The 24,925-nt window shown below is 36.5% G+C and overlaps 4 protein-coding genes and 4 non-coding genes across 8 annotated transcripts; 6 read left to right on the forward strand and 2 right to left on the reverse strand.

Moving 5' to 3' along the window:
• The first annotated feature begins 4,883 nt into the window (after window positions 1-4,883).
• Window positions 4,884-6,929, forward strand: LOC137735732 (cytochrome P450 77A1-like). Its single transcript, XM_068475174.2, has one exon. It carries the CDS (start codon window positions 5,045-5,047, stop codon window positions 6,656-6,658), a length of 1,614 nt encoding a protein of 537 aa, XP_068331275.2. The 5' UTR covers window positions 4,884-5,044; the 3' UTR covers window positions 6,659-6,929.
• Window positions 6,930-9,296: 2,367 nt separating this feature from the next.
• LOC137735831 (small nucleolar RNA Z107/R87) lies at window positions 9,297-9,402 on the forward strand. Its single transcript, XR_011068733.1, has one exon. It is a non-coding gene; the product is annotated as a small nucleolar RNA Z107/R87 (small nucleolar RNA).
• Window positions 9,403-9,542: 140 nt separating this feature from the next.
• LOC137735796 (small nucleolar RNA R30/Z108) lies at window positions 9,543-9,641 on the forward strand. Its single transcript, XR_011068702.1, has one exon. It is a non-coding gene; the product is annotated as a small nucleolar RNA R30/Z108 (small nucleolar RNA).
• A 92-nt stretch (window positions 9,642-9,733) lies between these two features.
• LOC137735834 (small nucleolar RNA snoR31) lies at window positions 9,734-9,822 on the forward strand. Its single transcript, XR_011068736.1, has one exon. It is a non-coding gene; the product is annotated as a small nucleolar RNA snoR31 (small nucleolar RNA).
• Window positions 9,823-9,889: 67 nt separating this feature from the next.
• On the forward strand, window positions 9,890-9,986 carry LOC137735830 (small nucleolar RNA snoR31/Z110/Z27). Its single transcript, XR_011068732.2, has one exon. It is a non-coding gene; the product is annotated as a small nucleolar RNA snoR31/Z110/Z27 (small nucleolar RNA).
• Window positions 9,987-12,662: 2,676 nt separating this feature from the next.
• LOC148695987 (uncharacterized) lies at window positions 12,663-13,413 on the forward strand. Its single transcript, XM_088696802.1, has one exon. The coding sequence runs from the start codon at window positions 12,705-12,707 to the stop codon at window positions 13,110-13,112; it is 408 nt and encodes a 135-aa protein (XP_088552928.1). The 5' UTR covers window positions 12,663-12,704; the 3' UTR covers window positions 13,113-13,413.
• Window positions 13,414-15,670: 2,257 nt separating this feature from the next.
• On the reverse strand, window positions 15,671-17,960 carry LOC137735197 (cyclin-U4-1). The gene is made up of 2 exons (XM_068474598.2): window positions 17,500-17,960; window positions 15,671-16,262 (listed from the first exon to the last, which is right to left on the reverse strand). Exons 1-2 carry the CDS (start codon window positions 17,850-17,852, stop codon window positions 15,992-15,994), a joined length of 624 nt encoding a protein of 207 aa, XP_068330699.2. The 5' UTR covers window positions 17,853-17,960; the 3' UTR covers window positions 15,671-15,991.
• A 3,985-nt stretch (window positions 17,961-21,945) lies between these two features.
• Window positions 21,946-24,696, reverse strand: LOC137734110 (peptide methionine sulfoxide reductase A1). Its single transcript, XM_068473395.2, has 2 exons — window positions 24,117-24,696; window positions 21,946-22,480 (listed from the first exon to the last, which is right to left on the reverse strand). The coding sequence occupies exons 1-2, from the start codon at window positions 24,618-24,620 to the stop codon at window positions 22,229-22,231; spliced, it is 756 nt and encodes a 251-aa protein (XP_068329496.2). The 5' UTR covers window positions 24,621-24,696; the 3' UTR covers window positions 21,946-22,228.
• Window positions 24,697-24,925: the final 229 nt, after the last annotated feature.

Genomic DNA, 24,925 nt, shown 5'->3' on the forward strand with positions numbered 1-24,925 from the left:
TCATGACAGAAATAGTCACACAAGGAAAGAGATACAACCAAGTCGGGAATACCAAGGTCTTGAGCACATTAGCTCATGCCTCTCGATTCTGCAATTCGAGTCGGGTTCCGAAGTTCGAGCTCACATTTGATGATCAAATTCATCACATGTGATCCAACGGTGGCAATTGGCAAACCCACCTCGGAGTCAAAAAATGCGGCTCACGCTCCCTCTCTTTTACAAAACCCTAGCAAAACCTCGGCCCTATAAATCCCTTCACATCCGCCGCAGGAGGCACCCAAACGCTCCTTTCTCTTCCCTTTCACGCACTAATCCCTCGCAGGGGCGATGAGATTCCCAGTTGCTTCTCCGTCGGAGAAACCTTTCCAACTGCTCCATCTTTTTGCACCATCGCCTCTGTTTCTTTTTTATTTATGTACTTTAATTATTTGAGCAATTTCCTTTGTCCTTGCTATTCATATTTCAGATTTTCAGCTTGTTTTTTTATCCGAAAAATAAAATCAAAGTGTATGGTTTTTTTGCAATTTTGTTGGGTAAGGCCGGTGATGATCAAAACATATTTTGCCTACATTGCTTGATTATCTCATTTTATTGAGATAATGATAAAATCATATGTATCTGAGGCCTTCCCGGAAGAACGAGCTTTATTTTATTTTTTGGGTAAAATGTATTATTTCAAATCTTAATATTTCAAAAACCTGAAAATTTTTAAATTTCAGTTAAAATGATAGGTTTTGTTGATATTTTCGATATATCACTTAAATAGTGGAGAATTTCTTAATTTCGTCTTATTAAATATTCTGTTTGACATTTGCAATACATTTAGATATTTTCCCGATGTCAAGAGTCAAACTTAGAACTCTTAACCATAGGAATTGAAGTGAGCTACACCTATGTTATAACAAAAATAAATAAATTGAACTTAGAACCATAAGAATGGAATTAGATACACCTGTGATATAACAAAAAAAAAAAAAAAAAAAAAAAAAAATAAAAAATAGTATTCCGGTGCCAGGATTCGAACCTGGATGAAAACTCTTACCAGTAAGACTTTTTGTTGTGAGCTACACCGGACAACTTGATAAATCATGATGAAACAAGCAATTTAAATCTACTCCTTAAGTTGTGCAGCGCGCATACCGGATAAACAATTAGTGCACATAATGTAATCTGATTTGTGGGGGAATGGTGATGCTCACCGCTTAATTTCATCATTGGTTTAGTTTAAGTTTGAGATATGTGAAGTGAACAAATACAAATTTTAAAATTTAAATTCATCAAATAATAATAAATATGATAGTAAAAAAAAAAATGCACCACTTGTGGTTCAAAGACACACTCTCATACTTAAATAACAATTTTCATGCTTTCCAACAAGACAAAAATTTTATAACTAAGAATCAATCAAAACATAATATTTGAATGAACGAGGATTTCTTTTATTTTTTCCAAATTTCCTGAAGGTTTTTTCTATAAAATTTATGGTGTCATGATTGCCTTAAAAGAATCATAAATGTGTTCCTTGAAAAATAATATGAAACCATATTTTGAGTTCTTATGTTTATTGTTTTAACTCGATCTATTGTTTGAAGCCGCGCCTCCACCAAAAGAAATTCATACCTATATTTTTTTCTATAACGAGTGACTAATAAGTCCAACCGTTTTTCAACACCACAAAATAAGCTACAACCCGAATACTAACCAGCGATTAATGGGTCCAACCGTTTTGCCATATATATATATATATATTTTTTTTTTTTTTTTTCTTTTTATCAAAACATGCAAATATCTTATTTACCAACTTGAACCTCCCATCGTTTGTTTTCTCTTCATCCACAGATTTGATCTGTCTTTTTGGGTGATCAAACCAAAAATTTCTTGGACATGATCGTACGTACCGTGGAGCCTAAAATAATCTCAAAAATTCTAGAGATGACACGTGCAGCTCACATTCATGAAGGTCTCAGCAATTGAATACGATTATCCACAGCTCACCTACCATTGGCAAGGAAAAGTCAAAGCTTTAAGGATAATGATTAATTACCCAAATTCTATCTTTAATACATCCGCAATTGAAGATTGACTCCTTTAAGTAAGTAATCCCTATCTAAATCAATTAAGGATAATTACTCCATTATCTCAAGATATTATTTCCTATTTAATATCTTGAGAATATTTCTCTATAAAACCTTGGCCAATAGGATGCTGCCATGTGTAGGATAAATCCCTAGCACCATGGCCGGCCACTCCTCTATATATACCCCATATTTTACCAAATTTCGTAAGCTTTTACAATCTTAAAAAGTCCTAAACACTTGAGAAACTAACTTAGGCATCGGAGTTCCATTGGCAGTGGGCACATGAGGCTTGGGTCCTTAATCAAAGGTGTTAATTGTTTTGCAGATGCATTTTTATTAAAGTCAAAGACGACGAAAATTTGCATCAATACATACAACCATAAAATTTTTGTGAGCTGGCATGGCCGCATGCAGTTGTTACAGTCCTTACCAACTCACCAGTTACACAAACTTATAGCAAGAATCTCAAATTACTAGTAGTAGTACGCGCGGTGGTAGTTGATGAAAAATATATATCCCACCATCCCCATTTATGATAAATTGTAAGATATGACCATCAATTAAATATATATCCCACAGATTTAATAATTAATTTTTGCACCGAATGTTCCATGTTTAATTTCCCTTCCTCCAAATTGCTTGTATAAAAAATACATTGTGAGTTGTTCAATATTTAATATATCAATATCGGTGGAAATATCAATATGCAAATTTGTGGAATGTCGACAAATGTATAGAATATCGATATCGGTTGCCTTTGATAGAAATGATGAAAATTTAAAATGAAACTTTAGGAATTGTCTGACATTGGTTTGGATGAAATATAAGAGTTTTTCTAATAGTTTACATATGTGTCGGAAATAGCGACAATATTCGTCGATTTTAGCCTAAATATAAGAGTTTTTCTTATATGAGGTGAAGTTTAATCTTCACCCTTTTTTCATATCTTTCTCTTCTTTTTTTTTTTTTAAATATTTTCATCGAAGAAATTTTAAACATTAGAGTTTCTTTATCTTGTCCTCATGAATAAATATTTCACAATCCGGCAAGTGGTTCTCCAAGATGACTTGAAGGAGAAGATCATGGACACCTATGAAAATTAAAATTGGTGATATCATGTGTACTTATATAATGCCATTGCCCTTCTCTTTTCTTTTTTGGTCCATTAGGGAAGCCATGCCGTTGCCAAATGTGAGTGAAGTCGTGCCGTTGCCAAATGTGAGTGAAGTCGTGGCGTTGCCAAGGTGAGTGAAACCATGAGCAGTGGAGGTCATGGGTAAAGCCATATGCGATGGTGGATCTAAGAAAAAATATTCAGAGGGTCATATTTAAAAGTTTAAAACCTTACCTAGACATATAATAACTTTAAAAATTAACTCATAGTTCCATCATTCATAATTTATAGAACAAATAACAATACAAATTATAATTGTCCAAGACGTGTTTTCAGTATAAATTAGCATGCTATCACTCAACCCCCATTAGGTTATGCAATGAACTTTCACAATATTTATAGCAAAAAAAGATCTCCATTGAAGTAGTAGGAACCAGTATAATCAAAATCAATGTAATTAGTATAATCAAAATCAATGTAATCAAAATCAATGTAAGTAGTAGGAACCAGTATATAGAAATTACATGATATCAACTTAAACTTTATCCAACATATTAGACCATCTCCGACAAAAGCCTAAACATAATTCAGTCTAACATTATAATCTTGCAAAAAATTATTTTTTGATAAACGATGTCAGGTCATACTCATATACTATTTTTAATCAAAAAGGACTAAACCTAGCCCCTTAATAATTTATTATTTTAAACCTTATACTTCAAATTTATTGATTAATTTAATTAAATTATTGTTGCATGTTTTCAAATTTAACCATTTAATTTGAATCAATTATTGCAACTGAAGAGCTAAATCCCCAAAAAGGGCTAAGAGGGGTCTATATTTGGCCAGCTTGATACCACTTTGGCCAATAATCGTTTGGTAGTGTCCATAGAATTATATCTTAGTCATTGATTGGAGATGAATTTTTAAACAAATAAGATCATTTTTAATTTTTGAATATTTAACCTTCTCAGTTGACGATAACATTATTCTTGCTGTTTCATATCAAAAATGTTCATTTGACCCCAATGATCACTCATTTCTGTAGTGTTTATCTAGACTTACACGAAATAAAAGTTGGTAAAGTGATAGTGTTTTAAAGTCGTATTCAAAAAAGCAATAGTCATGTTTCTAATCCTCCAATCTACCGACAAAAGAATTATACCATTTGATCCTTTATCATCCAAAAAATTGTAGGAAAAAAAAAAAAGAATGCATCATATAAGGATTTTACCATGAATCCGTTTTTCTTTTACTTACAAATTTTACAAAGAGGCATGCTTGTGAGTATTTTACGTGTCATAAAATAAGAGAGGGATACATAAATTTATATCATTTTTTTCATTTAGAGGAATGCAAACCAAAAAATGTATAACCAATAGAAATTGAGCACGTCAATACTTTAGTAATAGTCCAGCCATCAACTTCTATATCATTTAGCTTACAAATTTACAAATTTAATCTTTTATTACTCCTTCACTTATATATGATATGTGGAGTATCTTGTAAAAATCTCTGTCCTTTACCAGCCACAGCTAATCAAATTCATTGCTCTGTCAGTAAAACAAGCGGAAGCAGGTGGCAAAAGATGAGTAGGTGAATCCATAAATATTACAGCAGTTAATGCTTTTATGATGTATAGCAAAATTATCCAGTATATTAGGTTTAGGATAGATCACATCCATAAGTTTCATTCTTTGAATATGTTGTACAAGCGAATACAAATGCCACTCGACTTTCTCTATATAAAGTGCTCAGCAACTTCATCAACCTAATCATCTCTCTCTTTCTCTGCTTTTAAATTTGTTTTGGTTACAGAGAGAGAAGTTGATAATCTAAGCTAGGGTTATCCATGGAGGGGGTGATGATGGACGTCGTTCTGGTGTGCTTGGGGCTTGTGTTTTTCCGGCTATGGTGGCGTTACTGGTCAGTTGCTGGCGGTGGGCGTAAGAACCTTCCGCCGGGGCCGCCGGGGTGGCCAATAGTGGGAAATCTAATCCAAGTCATCCTTCAACGTCGGCACTTCATCTACGTCGTCCGCGACTTACGTCCAAAGTACGGACCAATCTTCACCATGCAGATGGGGCAGCGGACTCTCATAATCGTCACCAGCTCCGACCTCATCCACGAGGCCCTCGTCCAGAGAGGTCCCGAGTTTGCGTCCCGCCCTGCTGACTCCCCCATCCGCCTCCTCTTCAGCGTCGGAAAGTGCGCCATCAACTCCGCAGAGTACGGCCCTCTCTGGCGTACCTTGCGAAGAAACTTCGTCACCGAGTTGATCAACCCAGCGAGGATAAGGCAGTGCAGCTGGATCAGAAACTGGGCTATCAAATCCCACATGGACAGGCTGTTAAAGTTCGACGGCGGCATTGTCCATGTGATGAGCGAATGCCGGCTCACCATCTGTAGCATCCTCATATGCTTGTGTTTCGGGGCGAAAATCTCTGACGAGAAGATCAAGACTATCGAGAGCGTGTTGAAAGACGTTATGATGATGACAACTCCGAAGCTCCCCGATTTCCTGCCAGTGCTGACTCCGTTGTTCCGCAGGCAGGTCGGGGAGGCGAAAGAGCTGAGGAGGAGGCAGTTGGAGTGTTTGGTTCCACTTGTTAGAGACAGAAAAGCATTTGTTCTTGAAAGTGATAATGTTGAGGATGAAAATGTTAGAAAGATAATGGTAAGTCCAAAGGGCGCTGCTTATATTGACTCCTTGTTTGAGCTGGAGGTGCCCGGAAGAGGAAAAGACGGCAGCCGCAGGCGGTTGGAAGAGGAGGAGCTGGTGACGCTAGTCTCCGAAGTCATTAACGCCGGGACGGATACGAGTGCTACTGCGTTGGAGTGGGCTTTGTTTCATTTGGTGATGGACCAAAAAATTCAAGAGAAGCTCTACAAGGAAATCGTTGATTGTGTAGGGACGGATCGCAGTCCTTATACAGATCAACAAAAGCCGCAAGAAGAGGTGATCACTGAGAGTGACGTGGAGAAAATGAGCTACCTTTCCGCGGTGGTGAAGGAAACATTCCGGCGTCACCCGCCAAGCCACTTCGTCTTGTCACACGCAGCAGTGAAGGACACGGAGCTCGGCGGGTACACCGTGCCCGCGGATGCGAGCGTGGAGTTTTACACTGCATGGCTGACTGAGGATCCGGAGATGTGGGAGGACCCGGGTGAGTTCCGACCAGAGAGGTTCATGGCGGGAGGAGACGGGGTTGACGTGGACGTGACGGGGACCAAAGGGGTGAAGATGGTGCCGTTTGGAGCAGGCAGGCGGATCTGCCCGGCGTGGACGTTGGGAACTCTGCATATAAACCTGCTGCTTGCCCGGATGGTGCACGCTTTTAAATGGTTGCCAGTGCCAGATTCCCCGCCGGATCCGACTGAGACGTTTGCTTTTACGGTTGTCATGAAGAACCCTCTGAAGGCCATCATTGTTCCTAGGTCGTCAATGTCGTCAACCAAAATCTAATGCTTGAAGACCAGTATTAATCAACTTGGTTTATTAATTGCTTACTGTTATTATTACGCAAGATTGTTTACTGTTAACGTATTCTTAATTATGTTCTAGACTTATGGGAGAAAACTGTACAAGTTGGTATTGTAAGAACTAACGAGGATGTGATATGAACAGATTCATCTGAATTTGTATTCTGAATAATAAATAAAATCCACTGTACACTTTTGCTCTTGCTAGAAGCGAAGAGACAATCTTAATAGATTTAGAGCACTGTTTTATTTTATTTTATTAATTTTTTTTATCTTTAAAAAAAGAAAAATAAAAATAAAAATAAAAAGAAAAAGAAAAAAAAGGATCAGTGGTTTTGTCATGAAAATTCACTATTCCGGTAGCCGGGAATACTCACAAGGGCATTTTAGCCTCTGTTGGCCACATTCGTGCGATTCTTCAGCGTCAATAATGGAATCCAAGATGTGTTGTGTAGAATACGAGCTTGAAATTCATCTACAATCATTGGGTCACACCATGGTGGTTAGATTTAGAACACTTTTAAGTTGTAACAATGTTATCTATCACTTGCTTTGGCCATAAGACCATCACCAATGGTTAGGGAAAAAATATATATTTTTAGTTATTTGCTGACTGAATTTAAAGTTTTAGTGATTAGGAGGTATATCTGATGTCAATTTCAAATTTATTTTTTATTAGCTTAATGGGAGATTCTTTGTTCCACTTCCATTCGATCAATAAAAATTTTGTTTCAACAAATTTTTTTAATAAATATAACCACTTAAAGCTCTACATTAATAAGAAAATAATATTGACAATTTGGTTGGAGAAACACAAAATTTGACATAAGACTTTAGATTGACACATCAACCATGAATTGTATTTTGACTATTATAATGTGACATTTATATTGTAGATGATCTTTTTTTTTTCTTTTAATAATAAAGGACTCATATTATAAATTGTTTTATTTTTATTTATATGCATTTTTTTGTTTACAATTTTCAGTTAATTTTTGAAAAATGCTTTTTAGACTATCATGGTCAAACATATAATATGACTGTAGATGGTTGAACTCATTTTTTATGATTTAAAGAAGAAGTCAAACCATCATTAATCGCCACACCATACAATTTACAAAAAAATAATTTAAAATTTTAGTATCTTTAGTATCCCCTCATTTTGATACAATCTATCTTCTTTTTTATTTTTGGGAGTTGTTATTAGTATTTCAAAAATCACATTCTATAATCCAAATTTTCTATATTAGGAAATAAAAATACATTTGTGTACAATGAAATTTTTGAAATATGAATAACACTTTATCTATTTTTTTTTTAACAAACATTTTCACTAAAAAAAAATTGACTGTGGCCATAGAGAATTGGAGGGATCGTGCTTGTGCTCCAAAAGACAACGCCACGACATAAAAAAAAAAAGAAAAAAAATTGAACGCAAGGGCCTGCGTCACCATGTGGTCGGACCCCAGTAAGTGACCGTACGATTTCAACCTTTCACTTAATCCAGACCCTTAATTATCTACACGTTGTGGTCCGCGCGCTCGACATGGGTTAGATGGCTTTATTGTGCGCGCAGGACCAGCGTTTTCTCCATTGCAAATGGGCAAAAGCTGACTCATTTCCACTCATATTTTACCCCGTTTAATAGCAGGAGAAGGCCTTAGGTGCGATTATCATTGGTGGTGGGCTCTTCGCCTTGTGAGAAAGGGAATGAGACACAATGGAATTGGCCTTGTGGCGTAGGGATGTTTTTCTGTGTGTGTGTGTCGTATAGCCCCCGGAACCGGTATTTGGATCAAAGAATTTCTTCAATAACACTTGTATACCCACCCCAAAACTAGAAAACTAACATTATTAACCCTTAAGTACATGCGTTGGAGAAGATTTGGGGGCAAAATTTTCAGTTTTCAAGTTTCTCATCGCCATCGGAGAAGGTCTTGGGTGTGGGCCACCATTGGTGGTGGGCCCCATTGTGTAGTGCAAGAGGGGCTCGAGCACCAATGGGCCCAGGTGAACATGAAAAGTTCAGAGGGGTGAGGCATGGAGGATTTTGTGTGTGTGGGTTGTACTGCCGCATGGTTCGATTTTCGAGCTGAAGAATTTCTTCCATTGGAGATGGTCTTAGTAACCAGGGTATATACATTAGTTTTTCGAACAATTGTAAACTCTAAACTAACTATAAACTCGTTTGAAAATACTTGTAAAGCAGCAAAAAACTCTTTTGATGAAAATATTTTTAAAACTAATCATTCGTAATCCTGAAAAAGCACTATCAAATTTGAAACCCTTCTTATATCAAGTGTTACCGCAATATAAAAGTCGAAAAGAAATTATGTGGCCCATTGAAAGCCCATTCGTTTTCAAAGCCTAGTTCGTTGCTTTGGTTGATAATTCGGCCCATTGAAATCCCGTGGTTCCCTCAAAACCCTAGTTCTTTCCATCTCTATAAAACGATGGCAGACGCCCACTTTCCAGTCAACCCGGCAGCGCCTTCTCCGTTCATGTTCATGTTCATCTTCTAGGGTTAACTATTTCTCTGTTTGGATCCTCCTGATCGCCATTTTTTTTAGCAGAAATCTAATTTTTGGTAGCAAAAAGTTTAAGAGATGGAGAGAGAAGGAGATTGGCGGTGATGACCCAATGAAATTCAAGCTCAACAGACCGGATTGTAGGCTTCTCTTTTCAGAGAATGTTTGCGTGTCGACAACCCCGCTGAACTGAGCCTTCTCTTTCTCTTCTTTTCTTCTCAATTTTAATATTTATTTCTCCAAAAAAAATTTCAAGATTTGGTTTTTCCTTTTTATTTAATTTGTTTTTAATTATTTTCTTTAGCTTAATAAAATTTCGGTGGGAAATTAAAGAAAAGGTGGGATTGCTATGAGGATACCAAGCTCCCTCTTCTGAGTAAGGTTGAGGAAACTTGCCGGCAGAATCGAACCTAATATTTATTAGCCACCACTGAGTATTTCTCCCCTTTTTTCCCACTTTAATTTTTTTTTTAAATTAAAATTTCGATCTTTTTATTTTGTTTTAATTGTGAATTTGGTTGTGGGAATGATGGATTGGGATGAAGAAATCAAATTATCCAACACTTGATCTGAGATATTTGTTATCGAGTGATGTTAATTGATATACTTCTGAATCTGAATTAAATATTAATTTAGATTTATTGTATTTTATATTTGTGATTGTTTTGATGGTTTGAAAATAAAAATTCATCAGGTGATGAAAAATGGAATAATCTTAGGACACCTTCCTACACAGCAAAAATCTTGCTGTGGATGAGAACAACTTTCCATTCTGATGATGATTTTTTATTTGAATTTTACTGCAACATTCGATATTGCCACTATTTATTATTTATTATTTAATTTTTCTTGCAACATTTTTATGTTGCCAAGCTTTCTGCACTCTAAAACTGTTTCGAAAACTGATTTGTTTCTGTTTAATTGTAGATTTTCTTCGCATTTAGATTTTAAGTGGTTTGAAATCGAAACCAAAACGAACCGAATTGTAATGAATTTCATTGCGTTTCAAGCTATAAAACCACCGGTCGACATCGAACCGCAACTGCAACTGAACCACATCGAACTGAACTGCAACTGAACCACTCTACATTGAACCACATCCAACTGAAACTTAACTGCTAGGTTCGAAGAAAAAAAAATTGGGGACCTATTGGGAAAGTCGTGTGCCAAGATCATGGCGAGAGATTGTTTGGATTGGATTTTGGGGTATAGTGGACCGTTAGATGTATTTTGGGCTTCGTCGTATGGGTGTTTTTTTGTTTTTACAAAGTTCCATCCGATTTTTCAAACAACACAAAATAGTCCAATTCATGTTTGAATACCTTTACTGCACCTCCATTCTGGATTCAAAAACAAATGCTGGATTCTGTCAAGGCTTGAGTCTATTTGTTGAAACCTGTCATATGGTGGTACTAATTCACATTTATTCACGTAATATAAGAGCATGAAATGTTTATATTTTCATCGAAATAGTGTTAAGAAAAAGATACTCAATGTATAATACAAGCAGATTGTATAACACTATCTGTAACACAGAGAAATGAAGATTTAAACTGTGCTGATGTTGTGTTATGTGGATCACTAGGCCCATTGGGGTCCTTGGCAAATGCGTCACAGTGAGGACGTCCCCACAGTAACTAAAACCCATATGGCCGACTAAACCCTAGAACGAGCTTGGCATGTGCAAATATCTGTGCATGGCACTAACATTGCTCTCTGGATTCCAGACAAATCCAAGCTCCCGGATAACACACTTTTTACAACTTTGTATAAATATCTGACATAATATCCAATGTAGTGTATGATATGTTTCGGATTTTTAACCACCTAACCTTTAACTTTGGTAAGATTTTGAACCGAAAACTGAACGGTTCAAAAACCCAATATTCTGAAGCATCATAAAAAATCTCATACTTTCCATATCTTGTTTCCACTTTGTGAGTAACATTCGCTGTAATATTGTTCTCCCAGATTCTCCAAAGAAAGTGTTTAAACGTGGTCCAGTGTTACTGTATATGCTAAATGTTTTTGTGAAGTGCGAAGTAAGCCACTTGGCCACCAGACTTGGCTATCAGAAACTGTACGTGCACCCTCAGATTCTCATCAAAGACTCGAAGATCATTCATCTGACGTACACGTATCATGATCAAGACACTTTTGTTTAAATGGATCAGGACGAGTTGAACATCCAAATGACTCAAACCTTAGGTGGTGGAGGTGAAACAGGGTACATATGGCATGGCAGCCACTACACCACCATAACAAGAACAGAAGCTAAAAGCAACTTTAGCTGCTCTCAACTAAATGAAAATTACAGCAGGTGTTGTTTGGTTAGCATGCTTTCGTTGCCATGTGTCCCCAACGCAACACAAAACTGATACACTTGTAGATCTAATGGTCTCGTTCGGTACAATGGATGGGATCAGAATGGACAAACAACTGTTATCAAGATAGGCTGAAAGAAGAAATGAAAATTTTTGAACCAACTTGAAGATAGCAGATGAATTATTCAAGAAAATCAAATTGAAATGGAAGGATCCATTTCAATTCTCCTCAAAATGGGAGGACGAGGGAGAAGTTCTTCATGCATGTTTAATCCTTTTCCAATCGCTTCAAAGTACCTCAAATTTCGAAAGTTATTCATTTTAATTTAATTATTTATATCAAACAAGACCAATATTTTCTAATATAGATGAGCTTTACATATAATAAATCGCTATTTCTATAAATTAGCGTGTCAGTAAGTTAGTTTTGTGTGTCGAATAATTTATTGTCTCTATAATCGCATTGTTTTAGTCTACAAGGAAAACTTATCTAAACGATACTTCAATTTGATCCTCACGCATATTTTTTACCTAACAGTGCTTGATTAATATGATTTACAATAATCCCGTGGCATGAAACTCTTCTACACTATGTCACTTTTCCGTGAATCAGTTGGAGGGTGATTCATGTGCATGTAATAATCAGTTGAAGGGCGGTGGTGGGAATTATAATGATCTGTCCTTCTAGTGCTTTTTTCTTGGTAAAATATATTTATACCATATGCCGACCTCAGAACCACATTAACTAATCCGAGTTATTTAATTCAGAGTAATGTTACATTATCATATTTTTTGCATTATATTTGTGTCATCTCTTTATGAGAAGTTTTCGGTGTTTTGAGAAACGACCTGTACACCAAGTGTATAATACAAATGGTTGGATATTTGAAATAAAAATTTCAAACCCTTGTATTATAACACTTGGTTACCGGACCATATTCATGACACATTGAAAAATTTCTCTAATCGAAACAAAACTTACCAATGCATGTAGGTCCCTCCTTTGTTACAGATAGTAAAAATATCATTTTTGTTAAACATGTGAATAGGTCATGTCATCATGGAAGTGCAAGTGCAATTGTGCATATCCATCAAACTCCATTATAAATACCCACTCACGCGCATGCAAAAAAACCTAACTCACACACACTGGCTTTCATACACAACCTAACCGAAAATGCAGCTCAATATTTTTCATTTCACGCTCTTCCTTTTTCTTTTGATCGCTGCCGCTTCTTGTTCTAGGGAAATCTCCTCAAGGAAGAACGAGGAGACCCCAAGCAGCGGTAGCGGTTCAGCCTACGGGCCGAACTGGGGCTATAATTGGGGGTGGAGTACGACCCCGGATGGCGGATCGGGTTATGGGTCAGGATCCGGGAGGTCGCCAACTGGGTTTGGAAGGGGGTACGGTTTTGGGTTTGGTTCTGGGGGTGGACATGGCTCTGGGTCAGGCTACGGGTCTGGGAGTGGTGGGGCTCATGGCGGCGGCTATGGGTCTGGGGGTGGTGGAGCTCATGGTGGCAGCTATGGGTCTGGGGGTGGTTATGGTGAAGGTGATGGTGGAGCTGGTGGAGGTGGAGGTTGAGGAAGAAACAAGCACGGCTGATAAGATATTGGCCGAGAGTTTAGGGTTTCATGAGCCCCAGAGGCCAGTGTGTAGTGTGTACTATGATAACCATATTATAACTAGCTAGATATACATGTGTGTAAGCTTTTCAATAAATAATCACAAGACTTTGACAAAGAATATAAGTATTGCTAGTATATTTATATTTTCGTGTAGCAGTTCATAGTTTGTTGAGTTGCCATCTCTCTGGCTTATGTCTGTGAAACGATCACTGATATTTCTCTTCGCAATACTAAAAGAAAGTTTCACATTTGACTAACCCTTTTTTCATATACTTCGTGAAATTTTGTTGTAGCTATTTGGGTTATATCACATTATCACTAATTGCTTTTGGTCGATATACTGATATTTTTCTTCTCGGAATTGAAAGAAACCTTCTAGTTTGGATCAACGACGTTTTTGTATATTAAGATCGAATCTCCTCTTACATAATAGTGTTTGTTGTAGGAAGTGAAATATTCTTCCCATTAAGAACAAAAAAAAAGGGATAGTGTTTAGGTAGGATGGATGTAGTACCCTATGAATAAACAAAAATGTTACTCTTACTACTTATTTGTGCATCTCTCTAATAGAAATAGAAGCCACATTCGTTGGCGGGGCTTACCTCTATTAGAGAGATGGTGGAGCCGGTGGAGGTGGAGGTTGAGGAAGAAACAACCATGGCTGATGAGATATTGGGTGAGAGTTAAGGGCTTCATGAGCCCCAGCCAGAGGCCAGTGTGTAGTGTGTACTATGATAAAGCATATTATAAATTTATAACTAGCTAGATACATGTGTGTAAGCTTTTCAATCAATATTCACAAGACATTGACAAATAATATAAAGCATTGCTAGTAGATTTAATATTTTCGTGTAGTAGTTCATAGTTTGTTGAGTTGCCACTTCTCTCGCTTATGTTTTTCATTTAGCAGATAACTTTCAATTGATTGATATTTTTTTTCTCAATCCTGAAAGAAAGTTTCAAATTTGATTCACTCATTTTTTATATACTTCGTGTTAAATCTTCTTTTACATAATAGTGTTTGTTGTAGCTAGTAAAATATTCTCCTTAATATTTTGTTGTAGCTATTTGGGTAATAACACCGATTTTTTTTTTATCGATCTATTGATACTTTTCTTCTCAAAATTGAAAAAAATTTCAAGTTCGGATCAACAATGTTTTTTGTATATTTATATTTGTATCGGATCTCTCTTACATAATAGTGTTTGTTGTAGGAAGTGAAATATTTCTTCCCGTTAAGAACAAAAAAAGGGTTACTACTTAGTCCAATGGCTAAAGCCCTGCCAGCTTGTTGCGGACTGAACTCTTCTATAGGCTCAGAGTTGTTTTGAGATAGGATGGCTCAAAGTTGTTCGTAATTAACATCAAGGTTTTCCTTTTAGGACCGAGCTACAACAAGCCAAGCTCGCGACTCTAATAGAAATAGACGGTAAGCTCTCTGCCCTATTTGCTTGCAATTTTATGCCTTATAAAAAAAAAGTTGGTTAACGCATCTATAACCTTAGACTCTTGAGATATACCCCTTGTTCAAAAAGGATTACATTTTGTTTCCTCTTGTTTTTTTATCTGTCCGTACTATATCTTCTCTTGTTCAAAAATAATGTTAAGACTTTATACATATTCAAAATAGTAAGTTAGATTGTTCAAGATTGTTCAAATCGAGATCTTGCAAAACAACCACCACGCAACGTCTGGATCTACAAGAATGGCTATGTAGGTGAGGGGATCAGTGTTATGGTCACTTTGAGTTATGCTTGAAATTTGTGTATATGTTCACGTACAAGTTGCTACTCGCCTATAGACCGGGTTCTCGGTTCTTTCCTCAAACTTCCTAAGTGGTATTCGTATTGTAAAGCTATAAAGCTAGTCTAAAGTAGATTTAGGAACAAGGTGGTGGGTGGGGGTAAGAAGGTAGATGAGTTGTATAGGGATGGAAGTGCAGATGACTCGATCTTCTTTTTTGGAGCTTCTATGGATCAAGAACAATGAACAATTATAAAATCATTTTAAGATATCATGTCGTCTTATGTCACAAAAATGGTTGCTGGTCTGTTGTCCTCAAATTTTATGTCTCCTTCGTGTCTCTTCTCTAGAGAATATATCATCTCCGAATCTCTTCCACCAAGGCCACCAGTTCAAATGATCTGGGCCTTTGAAATTTCATCTAACGGCCAAAAATTATTGTAGCTTTTAAGGGGTTAAAACATGTAAGTTGTTGGATGAAATTTCAAAGGACCGGATCACTTGATCCGGTAACCTTGGTGGAAGAGATCCGAAGAGGATCTCTTCTCTCTTCTCTAAATGTTTGACACAAATAATAAAGTTAATAGTGTTAACCCTTTGGTAAGTTGAAAGACATGTGTTAAGCAATTAGAGAAGATACATAAAAGAGATACAAAGTTTGAGACCTGCGGCCCCCGCATTTAGTTAATACTCATACAAGTTAACAATAGCATAAATAATAATAAAAATTTAAAAACAAAAGTTAACAATAACATAAATAATAATAATAAATTAAAAACGAAATAATTATTTTTCCTAAAATTTATAAATCGAATCAAAATTAGTCGAAAAGTACAAGGAAATATGTGGCAATGGGAGCTCGAGCACATTACACAAATTTACTAGAGCATGAATTGGGCTCTAAGAAAAGCTTTTGACTTGTTGCTTTTGCTGACACCATATAGGCTTTTCAACAATACACACCCAAAAACTCCAATGGGGCTCTGAGCCCATATGCCCCAAAACTTTAAAAAACCTATATGTTGGAATTAAACCAAATACAGAAGAAACCCACACACATTGACCCCACACTTTTCAAACACCAAAAAGTGCTTAAACAGCAAGCTGCTTTTGATGGGTGGATTCATCTTCATCAAAGGAGCAGTGAAGCTTTAAACGTCTTGCCAAATCCACAGGAGAATCTGCAAATTGTAGAGGAGATTGCAGCAGCATTTCTCTCTGAAGGTAAGAGCAGTAGGTGTAATATGTCGCCGGCGTCACGTTCATTTGGAACCCTAATCCGAACAAGAAGTCCACCTCAAGAAGGTTCATCTCTTGTGTGCTGATCCCTCCAACTCTGGCATAAAATGCATTGTTGTAGTAACTGCAAGAAACAAATGTAGATAAAAAAATATATTAATTACACTTTCTAACCAAATATTTTCAATAATTGCAGTAATAAATTAAATTAAAAACCATAAATTAGAGATGCTAATCTTTGCTGTTATATTGGACCACTATATGAGTTTATATAGGACCAAAGATTAGCTTATAATTTAAATCAACATATATATATGATTGATGAGAAGCAAAGACAAGTGGATTTTGTTAACTTTTGGCAAACCATACAAACATCCACATGGCCTTTGACTGAGCTGTCATTAGCATCAATAATGATGCCAGCAGTCGTTTATTCTCGTAAACTTTGCGATGAGAAAACAAGCAATTCTTCATATATTACTAATTCACGTGTAATACTACGAGCAAACGATTATGTAACCGAAAAATTAGAGACTTTTAAGGGCACAGACAGCAACCCAGATCTTTAGGTAGGCTGTCTAGTAAAAGAGTGGAGGCATTCACATGGCTATTGCTATCCTCCTTTTTGGCGGTGGTTGCTTCCAAACGGGGACGTCATTTACAATAACAACAACAATCAAACCGTATCTCATTAAATGAAGTCCGCTATATCAATCTTGGAACATCACTACGCCCGCAAAAGTTTTGCGCAAGTCTAATATGAACCTGCCTTTGTCTCATTTTCCTAAATTATGTTACAGAATTAAGAAGAAGAAGAAAAGAATGCAGAACTGTGATCACAAACTTTGAACGTGAAACATTACCTAATTTCCACCAAAAAACACTTTAATTTTCTACTTAAAATATTAAAATGTAATTTCCTAAAGAACCATATCCAGAAGAAAAAAAATTATTTAAAAACAGAGAGATCGTAAGAGTATTCATTCACCAAATTTCGGATGAAAAAAAAAACCCTGAATCTTGAAACACCCATATATAACAAAACCCAGTTCAAGACTTAAAGAAATAAGTACTACCCACAAAGAAAAAAGAATCAAAACTTGATTAATTTGAGCTAGTTTAATTAACCCATTTAATTAAGTAAACAAAACCCAGTTCAACAATTAAACAAATTAGCATTCCCACCAGAGGGAAGAATCAGACGTTGATTAACTTGAGCTAGTTCAGTTAAACCATTTGATTAACTAAATAAAACCCAGATTAAATGAAACCCAAAAGATCAAATCTTTGAAAGAATCTGAGTAAAAGAAAACAACCCAATTCAAGAAATCGAAAAGAAAAAAGAAGAAGAGAAAGCTTACATGTCGTCCATGAACTTTGCAGAGACCAAGACGCTGGTGATGAGCAAGCGATGGACATTGAAGGAATCGATGGGCAGCAATGGCTGCATCTGAGTGAACCGGTCGAGGTAGACGTAGGCGACGATGAAGCAAGATGGGCTGCAATCGGCGTACTTGAAGATCCTCTGGAGGTAACTGTGGATTGAGATGGTGGGCGTGGTCAGGGAGTGGAAGACCGACAGCCTCTGGGTCGGGTGAAACCGCCGGTTCAGGTCGTTGAACTCGGAAACCCGCTCGAGGACGGAGGACATGAAGGCTATCATTCTTGGCATGGATTCTGGGCTCGTCGTCGTCGCCTCGAGCTGATCAGCCATTGCTGTGTTTAATTTGCTCTGTTTTCTTCTGTTGGCCGCCGGTTATATACAGGCTTTTCCTTTTTGTTGTTATTATTTTGTTTTATTTTTTGCTGTGTTACATGTCTGAAGGGTTACATTTTCCTATTTAACTTTGGTTTAGAGAAAGATTCAACAAATAGTAATTCCATTGGGAAAAATAAAACCGAATCTTAGGGAAAAAAAGGAAAATATGAAATTTAAACAAATTTTAGATAGAAGGAAAATAATCAAATTACAAGTATGTAATAATATTTACGTCTTCGAAGAACATAAACATCTTTTTTTTTCAATAATAAAGGGATCAGGTGGTGACTTCGCCACAACAATTTACTCTTTTTGGGGCCCAAAATACTTACAAAAACATTTTAGTCTTCTTCTATTTATCATCGTGTGATTCACCAGTGCAAATAATCAAATACAGAACATGTTGTGTGTAATACAGACTTGAAATTCATCTCTAACTGAGCTACCAAACGATGGTTAAAGAACATTAACATCCTTTTAGATTACCCTTACATTTTTTCACAATTCCACTACATTTGACAGATTAGATTCAAGTGTAATACTAAATGTTGTTAATCATTTCGACTTCAAATTTAACTCAATTCTCTCCAATTCATAAAAAAAAAAAAAACTTGTCATATATGACTGGAGTCTAAGTACAAAGTGATTCTGCATTTTACTTTAATAGTCATGTATGACTCTGAATTTGACTCCAAAATTTTATTTGGCTCTTATCTGATGTGAATTTGAGATGATATAACATTTAAAGTCAAATTTGACTCAAAAAATAACTCTATAACTTGAACTATTATATTGAAGATAGTCTTAGGGCTTGTTTGAAAATACTATTAAAATGATTGAAATTACTTTTGGTGAAATTGATTTTGGGTTTGTCGATTCTAGGCCGGTCTCTTGCCTGGTGTGGGCTGGGTGCTAGCCTATTAGGTTGGGGTGGAGCAAATTGAAGGGAAGCTGGTCTGTTTTTTAGCCTAGGTGCCGGCCTAAGAGCAGCGGTGGAACTGCTTTAAATGTTTTTTTAAAGAAGCACACACCAGATAAGTGCTTTTTCATGAACCACTTAAATTTTTACAAATGATTGATTTCAAAAATATTTTCATCAAAAACTCTTTTAGTCATCTTAAAAATACTTCCAAACGGGCTATTAATTAAATGTCTGCATGCCTTTACGGGGTTAAGAAAAATACAAGCTTGAATCAAATTGTATAAAATCATTGGTTAAATTTGCATTCAAGCTGGCAATACTCATTTAAAAAGCAGTGCAATCCCCATTACTTGATGCTTTGGATATGGAAGTCACACATTGGAGATTTGAGTTAAAATTGGTTCTAAAAATAATTTTTTTAATCAAAGTTTAGAGAAAATGAAACTGATGACAAAATAATTAATGTACCTAATTGAATCTTTTGTAAGTTTAAGATTTGGTGGAAATTTTTTTTATTGTGCTCGGAAGATAGAGAAGAATGCCAAACTGAAAAATCTCTAGTTGGGTGGGTGAAAACAAAAAACAGTAATCCCCTTATTTCTGAACCAAATCCATGAAGTAAAGGTGAAGACATTGGCCAAACTTCCTATGAAAATCCAGCTGCAATAATTTCTGAATAGGTCTTCTTTTCCACTCTTGGTCATTGGTATGAACTTTTAATCATCACCCACATTGCCACCTTTCCTTACCAAACAAACAATATATATATATACACACACACACACACACAGAGAGGGATTATATGGCACCATTCTTTCTACACAACCTTTTACGCATTTTAATAGGACTCGCTCGGTAATGTATGTAATAATTCGAACCGTTCATGTTTTAGAACATCATTCATATATCATTTTTGCTAAAAATTAGACATATTCAAAACCATTAAAATATTCATTTGTAGTAGAAAAAATGAACGAATATGGTTATACACCCTAAACCCTTAATCCAATAGTCATATGATTTCAGATTTGGGTGATTGTTGGTAGACATGATTTATAAATGATGTTCTAAAAGATAGACGGTTCGGATCGTTGAAATACATTACAAAGTGAGCCTCACAAAAACGTGTGTCAACAATTATGTAAACAAAATAGTGTTATGAATCCATCCTATACAAACACACACACACACACACAAAATTAATCTTGATCCCCATAACCTAAAGTGCGATTGCATGCAGTAAGTAATTAAAAATAGTCCTGTTGCAAAATTGAGAGCTGCTTGGAGTTACATTTATATATTTAACCTAACAAAAAAATAGTCCTAATAATGTTCACAATCATTAAGCTGATTAAAGGAGGACTGAAATGTTGGTTTTGTTGATTAGGGTTAACTAATAGGGCTAATAACAAGTAATAATTAACCAGCAAACTACTAATCACTGCAGCTAATTAATCAACTTGTTGCTTTCTTTGTAGACCCAGTCCAACTATATGCAAACCCCACGATGGACCACGATTTGATGGTTATGCGATCTGAAATATTAATTTGTTCTATATGTTGTCATCTATTATATATATATATATATATATATATATATATATATATATATATAATCAGTAAGAAAACTCATAAAGACATTTCAGTTTTCTCAGGCTAACCATGAATGTACCGTGTGAAATACAAACTTGAAATTCGTTCTCGATTACTGAACCAAAAATAAAAAATTAGAATGTTCAGGAGAGAAACTTCTGTGGAAATGATCTACCTATGACTTTCAACTAATAATTCGAAACGCTACAGTGATGGATAACTTGCTTTAGATAAATCATTTCTCGATTGAGCAAGAGGGGTATCACATACCTAATACTTCTTTTCCTAACTTCTAACTTTCTCGATTCACGACTTTCTCACTTCCCACAACACCAGGTGTGTACGTGTACATGTATATTGGATTATATACAAAAGGGAATGAACATGAAGCATGAATTGCTGTGTTGGGCTCATAAGTGAGGGAAAAGGGCAAAGTACAGTAGATATACATGGTACGAAAGGCAGGCATATGTCCCCTTCAGTCTTCACATCCCATGTGTTGGTTCTGTATTCTCATGTGAGATCCAGAACCATCCACCAAATCCAAATACAAAACCCACATGATTTAGTATCTCTCTCTACCATATTGCTAATTCTAGTATGTTCCTCTTTACTTGTAAATGAAAAGTTCGATTCTCGTGAAAAGTAAATTTAAACCACATTATTGTTAGCTCATTGTGATGCTTAACCTACTCACCCACCTCCTTAGTATAGATAATATTGTTTGCTTAAAAAAAAATTAAATTACCTACTCACTACACATATAATTGAGATTTAACATCTAATTTTTTTAATGTACAAGAAACACGTAATAGTACACTACATGTCATTATACAAGTGATGGAACATATAAAAAATAAAATTTTTCTCCACTTATATGACGACGTGAAATACCAAAGATGTTCCAGGTACACGAAAAAATTTCTTATCTCTAGATTCTAGTACTTTGCTTCTATATCTCTATTTAAGCCAAAGGAGTGGGTGTCACATGAACGTCCCTACCCCAATTTTTGTTTGCTCGTGCTCACTTGTAAAATATATAGGTATGTAGGGCAAGTTACTACTTAACAGTTCTCTCCATTTACCCTAAGGAATTCTTATATTCTAGGCCCCCTCCTTCCCCATACTCAAAGTGTGATGCCGAGAATTAATTTCTTGACCCAAAAAACCTGCATACCCCGAGTTTCTACCACACTCATCACGTGAAGTCAAATAACAAGTGCAATTGAGACACGATTCATTTCTTGTGATGCATGCTAAAGAGACACGGGGTTATGATTATGAAAGCCATCAAAGACAAGTTTTACTCTGCAGTGAAGCAGTATGTACTGGAAACTCGAGCTTAAACTCTTGAATTTCAAGTAGTAGGGTATATCGAATGCCTATCATCGACATACCGATCATTTCTACTTCAAATGCTATCGTTTCCAAAAGAAGATTATATGTCCTACATATACTAACCACAATTCTAATAGAGGTGGATCCTATTTATGTACACGGAAACAACCTATATTAAAGAGGTGATCGAAAATGTGGCCCAAATAGCAACTATGCTTCTAAATATCGAATTCACAGAAACCTTAACAAAAAAAGTGAAGACAGCAGTTCATCGCTTCCAATTTATCCAATAGCAGATGCTGCAACAGACGCAAAAGTACAAATTATTCTCGATCCAGGTTCATGACATGGATACGATCATAGCATACTTCACTCAACAAAGTACGCAGAAGCTAGTTACATGTCAAACATACGGCAAAAGCACCAATCTATGAACAATAACGAGTACGGTTTGCCTTTAGAGACATAACCAAATAGATTAGCCGTAGCATCGGATTGGATCATTGCATCCTTTCTCAGTAGATTGCCTAAAACCAAAACGTCCCCCTTTTGCAAGGTACTGCTGGTGGTACTCCTCTGCTCGGTAGAACTTCTTGGCAGGAAGGATCTCTGTGACAATCTTTCGGTTCACTTTCTTCTGGTGTTGCTCCAGAGATTCGCGTGCTTCCTTCTCTTGGTCAGGTGCATAGAAGTATATTCCAGATCTGTATTGTGTCCCAACATCACCCCCCTGCTCATTACAGATGGATAAACTGTTATGGTTCTTTTCCTTGAGTCATAAGAAAAATATAAATTTTCGATTACGCACAAATTAGAAAAATCAAATCACATAGTAGAATTTTTCTTTAGGAGAATAACTAGGACAAATATATAACAGTATGGATTCGCTAAGAGAAGGACGGATTATGGGTTCACTAAATAAGAGTTTGATAAATGAAACAGGGAATTATAAACAAGCCAAGTCCTACAAATGATCTTCTATCATGAAACTGAGATCCCATTGACAAACGCTGCTACGTGCAACTCATTGAAGTCCTGCTCAAGAACTTGTTCTGCTATTTTTATCATTCCCTTCTTTGGTAACTTGAACCCTCAAGCAAAGTACTGGAACCGGCCACGTGTTTTGGTAACTTACCATTACAAAGAAAGTAGTTACGAGAATTCATAGCAATGAGGCATCTTTTTGTTGGGTGTATTACACTACGAGTCTAATGCACTAGGCTTCCCTCTCTATATATAATTTATTTCAACATTTTGGTAGGGCAAACTGAAATTAGAGACCAATTGGACTACGCCTTAAGGCCTTACCACGTCGGGCATCCACTCATACAATGTCACATATGTTCTTAATAAATCTAAAACAAACCTGTCTACTATTCCTTTGTGTTCCCCAATGCTTTCTTTAACAAAGAGGACTATACCATTACCAGAACTCTTGTAAGCAGTTAAAACTTGAAAGGTAATAGTTCAGGAGCACTTTATCAACACAAGTTACACAACAGGTGAAGATAACCTCATCGATTGCCCGAAATGGAACTAGTGCACCCTACTTCCGTTTCTAATTTCATCCTCTAACAGGCTTCCCATTTAACACCAGCCTATGCCATCTATTTTCAAGAATCTAAACGACCTCAAGTAACTGTACGAACTCAAAGGAAAAATCCAGCAATTAAGCAAACCACTCTAAATTGAACATAACACAAACATAAAAAGTGTATTGCTAATCGATTTTTCAATAAGATAATGTTTACTCATGCTACTAACTTTCCACGAGTCCAAAAAGAAAGAAGCCAAATTCCTAAAGTGAATGCTTTTAACACTCAACGATGGGATATTGACCGAAGCAACTGCAAGAGGGCTTCTTAGATAAAGTTCCTATCATGACCTTCTTCATTACAATTTCAGATCATAGCGAACATATTCTAGTGAAAACAGTCACTCCTATTTCCGAATAGCAAAAAAGACTGAAACGTAAAGAAGTACTCATAATCGGAGCATCTAGACAGAGACGTTCAAACATTTGAATTCTCAGTAGTAACTTGATTAAAAAGAAAACAGCTTCTCTACTAAGCTAACAAGTTAACATCAGTTAAATGAATGAGAAAATTAGGATTAACTATTTCAGTACAAGAAATTGTATACTCAATCACAATCTCCTTTTGCTTGTCATGCTTTTTTTTAATGCGATTGATAAGTAACTTACAGAGATCAAAACCTCAACCTCTTAAAAATCTCAATAAAACACACATAGAAAACACCACCTAAAATTCATCAATAAACACAAACGATTATCGACCCAAAGCAATCAAATTTCACAAAAACTCGTCCAACCCACAACAAATTATCAAAATTTAGAGCAACCCTACCTGGCGATTGAGCGTGGTGGGGTCGTGCCTGGACCAGAAAAGATCGAGCAGGCTCTCAAAGTTGCACTCTTTAGGGTCGTACTGCACTCTCACAACCTCCGAGTGCCGGGTGGTGCCGGTACACACGTCCTCATAACTCGGGTTGTGCAGAAACCCCTGGGTGTACCCAACCTCCGTCTTCGTCACGCCGGGTACTCGCTGAAACGCCAGCTCGACACCCCAGAAGCACCCGGCTCCAAACTGGGCGAACTGCTGACCCGGCGCCGGAACGTCATCGTCGGGGCCCTGGGCGATAGAGGAGGATTCGGAGTTGGGGTAAGCGGTCTTGGGGCCGAAGCCGAGCTTGTTGAGGATGTTCATTTGGGGGGTGCGGAAGGAGATGGTCCTGTGGGTCTGCGGGAAATTGGAGGCGGGTTTGTGTCGGAGTTTAGGGAGAGAAAGGAAGGGGTTAGAGAGGGAGAATTTAGGTACCGTTGCGGTGGTGGTGGTGAAGAATGTGAGCATCTTTGGGTGTGACGTGTTGCTGCTGGACTAAAATGGAAGTTTCGCCCTCCGTAACGTTTCTTTCTTCTTGTTTACTATATTATTTTTGTTGGATTTTATTTATTTATTTTTTTTTCATGATTATTATTTTGATCCAATAATTGAAAAAGAAAATATGTTCATATACACACACCACAATATTGGCCGTGTTCAAAATATTTACAGAATTGTTGATATTTCAGTTGAAATCTTCGACAACAAAAATCGATATAAAAATGAAGAGTGAAATGCAAAATTCAAATGTATCGATGAAATATTAAAAAAAT

The sequence above is a fragment of the Pyrus communis genome, chromosome 7 (assembly GCF_041283825.1).
Source record: "Pyrus communis isolate YQ-2024b chromosome 7, ASM4128382v1, whole genome shotgun sequence".
Lineage (NCBI taxonomy): Eukaryota > Viridiplantae > Streptophyta > Magnoliopsida > Rosales > Rosaceae > Pyrus > Pyrus communis.

Coding starts and splice junctions, on each gene's coding strand:
- LOC137735732 (XM_068475174.2), top strand. CDS start 5,045: ATGGAGGGGGTGATGATGGACGTCGTTCTGGTGTGCTTGGGGCTTGTG.
- LOC137734110 (XM_068473395.2), bottom strand. CDS start 24,620: ATGCTCACATTCTTCACCACCACCACCGCAACGGTACCTAAATTCTCC. Junction 22,481..24,116: donor CCACCACGCTCAATCGCCAG/GTAGGGTTGCTC, acceptor TGTAATGAGCAG/GGGGGTGATGTTGGGACACA.
- LOC137735197 (XM_068474598.2), bottom strand. CDS start 17,852: ATGGCTGATCAGCTCGAGGCGACGACGACGAGCCCAGAATCCATGCCA. Junction 16,263..17,499: donor GCAAAGTTCATGGACGACAT/GTAAGCTTTCTC, acceptor TGTTTCTTGCAG/TTACTACAACAATGCATTTT.
- LOC148695987 (XM_088696802.1), top strand. CDS start 12,705: ATGCAGCTCAATATTTTTCATTTCACGCTCTTCCTTTTTCTTTTGATC.